General features: G+C 37.7%; 1 protein-coding gene across 1 annotated transcript; it reads left to right on the top strand.

Annotated features, from left to right (window-relative positions):
* The first annotated feature begins 282 nt into the window (after positions 1-282).
* Positions 283-5,060, top strand: LOC110898398 (serine/threonine protein phosphatase 2A 57 kDa regulatory subunit B' beta isoform). The gene is made up of 2 exons (XM_022145178.2): positions 283-1,875; positions 4,520-5,060. The coding sequence occupies exons 1-2, from the start codon at positions 727-729 to the stop codon at positions 4,826-4,828; spliced, it is 1,458 nt and encodes a 485-aa protein (XP_022000870.1). The 5' UTR covers positions 283-726; the 3' UTR covers positions 4,829-5,060.
* Positions 5,061-9,058: the final 3,998 nt, after the last annotated feature.

Here is a 9,058-nt window from a genome sequence, read left to right as displayed (position 1 = left end):
AACCACTAGTCGGCCGGTGAGGGTATTGACTAGCGATTAATCAAACTAAGATTTTATATGTAATTTTAATTTTGGACCTACTATGACTCAATTTGACCAGTGTTCTCAAATCTATAACATTATCAATATCAATATCAATAACAAAACACGAGACCGAATAAGATAGGGCATAGCATAGACAAGGAAGGGACTATTTATGTAATTCACGTAAATAAGCCACTAAAAAAAGTAAAGTTTTCTTTACACGTATTTATTTATTTATCATCATTCGCTTTCATTTAGCCCCCTTCTCTCATTTCAAATTATATCCCATTTCTTGTCCCACAATCCCCCATCTCTTTTCAACACTTCTTCATCTACAATCATCTAATCTAACCTCATCTCTTCTCTTCTCTTCTGGATATTATATATATATATATATATACACACACATATATCTATATTCACTACACCATATCACCGTTCTCAACCGTCCGATCACCGTACATCAACCGCTCCTCCACCGGTCAACGGTCAAAACCACCGCCATCACCTCAACGGTATATAGATCCATACACTGTTTTCATTATTCGCTGATTGTTATACAAATGACCTAGGGTTTGTTTACAGCTTTACATCGTCTCCGATTTTTTACTGATTTCAGACTATTTTGTGTAGTGATCTGAAAAATTAGGGCTAATTAGGACTAATTAGGGCTAATTTGATTGTATTATACTATTATATATTATGTTGAATAAGCTTATGAAGCGAGGGCAGCGGAAGCCTTCGAAAACCGACACGGAAGTTTCCGGTGTGTCCGGTTCGGTTTCTAGTTCGAATGTTGTTGTGAACCATGCCTCTAGAGGTGGAGGTGTGTCTCAACAGGTGCCGGATAGTGGCGGTGGTGGTGGAGTGGCGGCTCCGGCTGGTGTAGGGAGTGTGGAGCCGCTCCCTATGTTTCGTGATGTTTCGGTATCCGAAAGGCAGCAGTTGTTTGTTAGGAAGTGTCAGGTTTGTAGCGTGTTGTTTGATTTTACGGATACGTTGAAGTCGGTTAAGGAGAAGGAGATTAAGCGGTTGAATCTTGTGGAGCTTGTTGATTATGTGCAATCGGGATCGGGGAAAATTAGTGAGGTGAATCAGGATGAGATGATTAGGATGATTTCGGTTAATATTTTTAGATGTTTGCCGCCTGCGGCTCATGAGAATACGGGGACGGTGAGCATGGAGGCGGATGAAGACGAGACTTATCTTGAACCGTCGTGGCCGCATTTACAGCTTGTTTACGAGCTTCTTTTGAGATATATTATCTCGACGGATACCGACACGAAAGTTGCTAAGAAGTTTATTGATCATTCGTTTGTGTTAAAGTTGTTGGATATGTTTGATACGGAGGATCCTCGTGAGCGGGAGTATTTGAAAACTATTTTACACAGGATTTACGGGAAGTTTATGGTGCATCGCCCGTTTATTAGGAAAGCTATCAACAATATATTTTATCAGTTTATATATGAAACCGAAAGGAATAGTGGGATAGCTGAGTTATTGGAGATTCTTGGAAGTATAATTAATGGATTTGCATTGCCAATGAAAGAGGAACATAAGCTGTTTCTTGTACGGGCACTTTTACCGCTTCACAAACCTAAACCGATTGCTACGTATCATCAGCAGCTTGCTTACTGTATCATTCAGTTTGTAGAAAAAGACAACAAATTGGCTGATACTGTTATTAACGGTTTGTTAAAATATTGGCCGATCACTAACTGTCAGAAGGAAGTTCTTTTTCTTGGGGAGCTTGAAGAAGTTCTAGAAGCAACACAAGCCACTGAATTTCAACGATGCATGGTTCCTCTTTTCAGACAACTAGCTCGGTGCCTCAATAGCCCTCATTTTCAGGTTAAAAATCACCTTAAACTTGTTTTGTGTAATCTGCTCTTTTATCTGATTTTAGCTTTATTACTGATTGATAGCTATCGATAACATAAGTTGGTATAGATGGAGTAGTAGGATATTATTAGAATTTTTTGAATGCATGAAAAAGCACCCTCCTTTCATTTCATTTCTTGTAACAACATCTTATTCCCCTTATAACCACAATGTAGGTTTTTTTTTTGTCGTTATAGCAACTTGTTAGCTGATAAATTGAAATTGCTGTCGTGTAACTGGTTTTGGCAAATATTTGCCATGTCATTGTCCATGTACTCATGTAGATATACAACGACACACGTATGGTGATGCTGATGTGAAATGTTAGTTTTAGTTATTTTTTCCCGTACTAGTTAGATATACAGGGTGTGAAACGAAAGTAAGTTGCCATATATTGCATTCAACCCTACTGAAAAATGATAAGATGGGTGAGCCGATGAGGTGGCTTGTGGCTTGTTGAATAAGAGAAGACCACTGGGATCTATTTGTTTACATCATCATTTGGTGGCAAATGAGTTTCTTTAATAAAAAAACCTAGTCTAATGAGGTTGTAAATTTGTAATAGATGTGGTAAACTGTAAACGTAAACAACTAAAAGCAAGTATATTTCCATATCTGATGGGTAGAAACTAGAAAATTTATCCTTCATTAAATAAAAAGTAAATTACTTTTTGAGTCCCTGTGTTTTAGTGGTTTTAAATTTTAATCACTTGAGTCCAAATTCAAAAAGTTTAACGCCCTGAGTCCCTAGTCATTTATTTTATAACGTTTTGAGTCCAATCTTGTTCATTTTATAACGGTTTGAGTCCAATTTTGTTAAAAAGTTGGACTCAAAAGGTTAAAATTTGGACTCAAAAGGACTCAAATGGTTATAAAAAAAGCGCTAATGACTCGGGGCGTTAAACCTTTTGATTTTGGACTCAAATGGTTAAAACCACTAAAACACAAGGACTCAAAAAGTAATTTACTCTTAAATAAATTAGTGAACTCTTTAAATGCTTTTAACAGTTAGGATGGATCGTTAAGCGGGATTCAGTAACTCATTAGATGCTTTTAATAGTTAGTATGGACCATTTGGGCTATAGGTACAATGTTTGATCATGTGTGTAAATCACTTAAATCCTAAATGTAATTATAAATCATTTGGATCTATACTCGAATTGTCTACATTTGTAATAGTAAATAGTTTTAGATAGATTTTTATTTACTTATCCAACATCTAAACTTGGTTTTAAAATGCGCGCATAATGCGTGATGCGCCTGTCCGCCGCCCGATGTGCTGATGAGAGCGCATCGCCACAGCTGATGCGTTGTGTTTACATGATGCGAGGATATTGCGCCGATTTCGCATAATGCGCTCCGATGCACGCAACATTGTTTGTTAAGTTCTTTCAGATTTTATGAAATGGGTTGGGTTTTTTCAGTAATTGATATCTTATTATGCTTGATTTGGACCATTATGGTTCCTAAACACCTTTTGTGGTTCTAGAAACATTTTAATATGCTTTGAACCAAAAATATCAACTTTTTTCTTCTTATTACGTCAGTTGTTTTAGTTTAAGTATGTATTTTTTATGTTGTTATGTATAAATCTAAGTAGTTAATGCCGTAAAATATCGGATATCGGTCAAGGACCTATATTTGAGATATCGGTTATCGCAGTGCAGTGGCGAAGCTTGAGACTTCCGACCGGGGGGTCAAAAACGTATATACCAAAAAATTTCTATAAAACGGGGGGTCGAAACCGTATATCCCCAAAAATTTCTATACGAAAACTACATACTCTCCACTACTGAGCGAAAAGTTCGGGGGGTCGGCCGCCCCCTCCCGCCCCCACTATGCTTCGCCAATGTGGCAGTGGGATATCGGTAATTTTAATATCATGCTAAATTTATATATATAGCAATTTAACACTAACAATTGTAACAAGTAAGAACTGACTAAGACTTAAAACACTAACATTTAACAGTAACAACTAACAGTTAAGACTTAAAACACTAATAGCAGTAATAAGAAGAAAAATGAAAAGTAGAAATAAGAAGAATGGTACTGATATCGGGAAAATCGGTGATTTTTATCGATCAAATATCAGTTAAATATCGGACAATATCGCTGATATTATCGGTACCGATACTCTGACCAATATTTTGTACCGCTATCTCGGCAGGGGACCGATAACAGATATATCACTGATATATTGGTTGATATGTCGGGATATTAGCTACATAGTTATAAATGATTTTTTAGTATTTTTTAATAAAGTGCGCATCGCATACTTGATGCGCTCGCATCACGAATCAGATTTTTGGACCAAACGCATTGGAGTGCATCACGCAATTTAAAATCAAGCATCCAAATTGGAATATGTGGGAATTTTCATGTGATGGAAAGGGTAACAAAACTAAGGAAACAGTAATAGGTTTCTGTTTTAGTCATTTACAATCTCTTTTTTGTGGGTCCCAATTACATAATACTAAGAGAAATGTAAGAGATTGTGGGTTTTCTTAATGTTAGAAACTTGAATATGGAATGGCAATGCTGTAAATTTATATTAAGAAATTAAGAAATCTCTCTTTACTACGTGTGTAATGTATGCGGTGGACATTATCTACAGGTAGCAGAACGAGCGCTTTTCATGTGGAACAACGAGCACATTGTAAGTTTGATCGCACAGAACCGAACCGTGATTCTACCAATTATCTTTGAAGCCTTGGAGACAAACATTCAGGGCCACTGGAACCCGGCGGTTCACGGGCTCACAAGTAACATCAGAAAAATGTTCATGGAAATGGACACCCCTTTGTTCGAGGAGTGTCAGAGGCAATACGCAGAGAAACAGGCCCATGCCAAAATGGCACAAGATCAACGTCAACAAACATGGCAAAGATTAGAAGATAGCGCGGTTGTGCACCAAATAGGGTGACGGTATTTTAGTCGTGTTTTTACCGTACCGGTCTTGTTTTAGTTTTTGTTTTATGTTTTATGTTTTTTTACCCCTGTAAACGCAACCAAACCGGCTGTAGATTCAGGTTTAGATGTGGTTTTTTTTTGGATTTAGAAATGGTTTCTTTTGATTTACTGTTGCAAAATGTTATGAATATGAATGAATATGAATGGATGAAGAAGAGAAGTGTGTAAATTTGTATGTGCTAAAATTCTTGCGTTTACATATTTTGATATATGCTTTGATTTTTTTTTCTAAATAAGTGTTTGATTAAGGGTCGGTTAGGTTTAGTAGTTTTAACCATTTTCTAAATTCAAAATCCTTAGTTCCTACAATTAAAGCGAATGTTAAGTGAGCCGTTTGGTGAGAAATTTGTTCATTTAGATTTAGTTAATGAATGAACACGAACAAGATATTTCGTTCGATTAGCTAAATAAAGAAGCACGAACAAGGGTCACGTTCGTTCAACTGCGTTCGTGAACGTTCGGTAAAATGTTCGTTTACGTTCGTTCGTGGTTCGCTTGTTTATGTTAATTTCTTAAAAGTTTTAAATGTTTTTTAATATTTCACTATCTCTCTTAAGTTTTACTTTCCTCCTAAGCTTTATAAATATATTTAAAAAATAGTAAATCTAAACCCTTATCAACACATGAAGAAGTTCGACACTATAAACATGTTTTATTGTATGGTGTTTGTAATAGAGTTCTTGTGTCTTGAATAGTTGAATTCTTAATTTATCATTTAATGGTTGTATTTGACTACCTGTGTCGGATGCTTAAGGTTAATGGTACTTTTTTTAATTTCAAGTTTAATGTTTGTTTGCGTTTGTTTGTGTTTGTGACCAGTGTTCACAAAGTGTTCGCGAATAATTGTAATTCCTTAATAAACATACACGGACATAAAATTATGTTCGACATGTGTTCTCGAACATTTGCATTTCCTTACGGAATGAACACGATCGTGGTCTCGTTCGTGTTCGTTCGGTTCGTTTACAGCCCTAGGTTTCAGGTTTCAAATTTCAAGTTGTGAACTGAACAGCTAATGAGCAGATTGTGAATTGAGTTGTATTAATCTTACATGGAATCATCATCATCATACTCAGTAAATCCCACCAATACCAAAGCTAAGGTAGGGTCTGAGGAGGGTAGATGTAGACAACCTTACCTCTACCCCATAGGAATAGAGAGACTGCTTCTAGTGAGACCCTCTGGCTCGATAGTAGTTTTGTATCAAGCCTTAGAAATAAGACACATAACACTCAACAAAAGCCGATTAGTGCATGTACCTCCTTGTCCTTTGACTATCAACGCCACCACATGATGCATGATTAACCGTCCCCCGTGTTTTAACACTATTTTGATGAAATTAATAAAATAACGTTAAAATTAGTGCACTTTCACTTTTGCCCCCGAGGACCACACATATATACATTATATACGCATATAGCAGACTGGGTGTAATCTTACATGGAATGAACTAATTAATTTGCTTTGTGGTTTGATCAGTTTCACTTCAGGCTGATAGATTTTTTCCGAAACTAGTGGTTTGGATATGCATCCAACTCTTATCATGATAGAAGAGAATGTATTTGCTTGATTGAGGGAGAAATTTCTCTTTTTAGAACGGCAATAAATTGCTATTTATGGCCACCAAACGTGGCTTGACTAGTCAAAGAATATTAACTTTGATTTAGTTTAGTATAAAAAATATTTAAAAGAATTAAATGCTAGTGGCTTAGAATAGTTAAACATGGGAAGTAAAGCGGAAACTGGCGAACCACTTGAATTATAATATCCACATAAGGGTGATCGGGGCACTCGCGGGGAGTGGTTTCGGTGACCCTATTCCCCGATCGGAAACACCGCCGCCATTACCGCGGGCGCGGGGACCTGATTCGGGGAGGGGTTTCGGGGGGAGACACCGCGTTGAATTGCACATGGATCGAGGAGAGAGACGTTGGCAACGGTCGTTTAAAAAAAATCAATTTTAACAATATAAATAACCAACTTAATCTAATTTTTTACCACACCCACCACTCTCAAACTCACTCTAAAAAAATCTATCAAATACAACACAAAATGGATTCCAAGTTCCCGTTTTTTTCTCCCCTACCCGACTTTCCCGACGATGAAGATTCATCGTCAAGCGATGGTAGCTTAATTTTCTTCCAAAATCTCATCCAACAAGCGGAGCTACTAGACACGACATCGTCTAGTAAAAAAAAATTGTCCGTCGAGATCGTGTGGGAGGCCATGAGACACTCATGGCCGATTATTTTGTCGAAAATCCAAAATTTAATGCCGATATTTTTCGTCAGAGATTTCGTATGTCCAAGTCTTTGTTCCTAAAAATTGTTAGTGACGTGGAAGCGAATAACGAGTGGTTTCAAGAGGGCTTGGACGGGAGAAGAAGAAAAGTTTCACGTCGTTGCAAAAGGTTACTTCTGCGATTAAACAACTTGCAACCGGTAACCTACCAGACAAAAACGACGAGTATTTAAATATGTCTGAAAGGACCTCTCGTGAGTGCCTTGAATATTTCTGCGAGATGGTCTGTACAATGTATGCCGGTGAATTCTTACGTTGACCAACGAGCCACGACGTTGCGCTATTGTACCAGGCTCATGAGGAGAGACATCACCTACCTGGTATGTTGGGTAGTCTGGATTGTACACACTTCGTCTGGAGAATGTGCCCCACAGAATTGCGTGGACAATATATGAGAGGCGATCATCAATACCCGACGGTTATGTTAGAAGCGGTGGTGTCTCAAGATTTGTGGATTTGGCATGCTTTTTGTGGCCCGGCGGGTTCACAAAACGACATCAACGGGCTGCAACAATCTCCATTATTTCTTACTCAACGAAACGGAACGGCGCCAAATTGTCCAATTCAGGTGAACGACCACTTATACAAACGCGGGTATTATCTTACTGATGGGATCAACCCTAGCTGGTCCGTGTTTGTGAAGTCTTTTCCATATCCTCACATCCCGAATGAAAAAAAGTTCAAGAGGCAACACGAGGCCGCAAGAAAAGATGTGGAACGGGCGTTTGGTGTGTTAAACGCGAAGTGGGGAATACTAAATTGTCCAATGCGTTCGAAAACGGTGAAAAAGATAAGGTCCATCGTGTATACGTGCCTTATTTTACATAACATGATTATAAAAGACGACGGAAGGGCGATAGCACCGGTACACATTCAAGATCCTCCAGTCGAACCCGTCTTCGATGATACAGCTTATAGCGAGCTCATTGACGAAGAAACGCATTGGAGACTAAAACACGATCTCGTTGAGCATCTCGGACGTTTAGATCTACCTCACCTTGAAGTGAGTTCCGACGACGAGTAGTTTGTTTTTTTATTTTTCTAGTTTGAATGTAATTTTTATTTTTTTAGTTTGAATGTAATTTTTATTTTTAATTTAATGAAATGTCTTTTATTAAATTTTATTTAATTTTTATTAATATTTTTTTAATTCATAAACATGCGTAATTTTACAACAAATAAAAAAACAAAAAATAAAAAAATAAAAAAGCAAGTCCCCTAAGAGGGGAGTGCCGCCATCAAATTGGGGTGTGAGGGGAGTTTAAGAGGGGAGTTGACGTGGCATATCCTAATTGGGTCTGCGTAAGAGAAGGGAAGAGGGGAGTGCCCCTCTCACCCTAAGGGTTTGAGTAAAGTGTCATTTTGGTCTTTTGAGGAGTGAGGTTTGGTCACGTTTGTCATTTTAGTCAAAAACTCAAACCTTTTAAATCTGGGTCCTTGTAGTTTCACTTTTATTGCTATTTTGGTCCAAAAATCAAATCACCTGATATTTGGCTAATAAAATCTGGTTATTTTGTCTTTTTCCTCAGAGGCAAAATGGTCAATCTGAATTTATTGTAACATATTATTAATTAAATTAATTAATTAAATGAAATATCCCTTCACCCTATAAAACCTTTACCCTATAAAAGAAGATATATGTTCATCTTCTTCATCTTCTCCCACACCGAAACCCTAATCTCTAATCCATCATCTTCCCCCCCTGCAACCGTCTGATTAACAATGGTGGTATGCACATGTGGAGCCCCAACCCAACTGAGAACACCCTGGACAACACAAAACCCAGGAAACACAAAAGAAACCCGAATCCGAGAGAATCTACAACACCAAGCAGCCTTCAACCATCTCTCTGTCGCAACTCCAAACGCAAAAACTCACCCTC

Source organism: Helianthus annuus, chromosome 13 (genome assembly GCF_002127325.2).
Source record: "Helianthus annuus cultivar XRQ/B chromosome 13, HanXRQr2.0-SUNRISE, whole genome shotgun sequence".
In the NCBI taxonomy this organism is placed as follows: domain Eukaryota; kingdom Viridiplantae; phylum Streptophyta; class Magnoliopsida; order Asterales; family Asteraceae; genus Helianthus; species Helianthus annuus.
The sequence above is the reverse complement of the archived record's forward strand: the minus strand, read 5'-3'. Positions and strand labels throughout refer to the sequence as shown.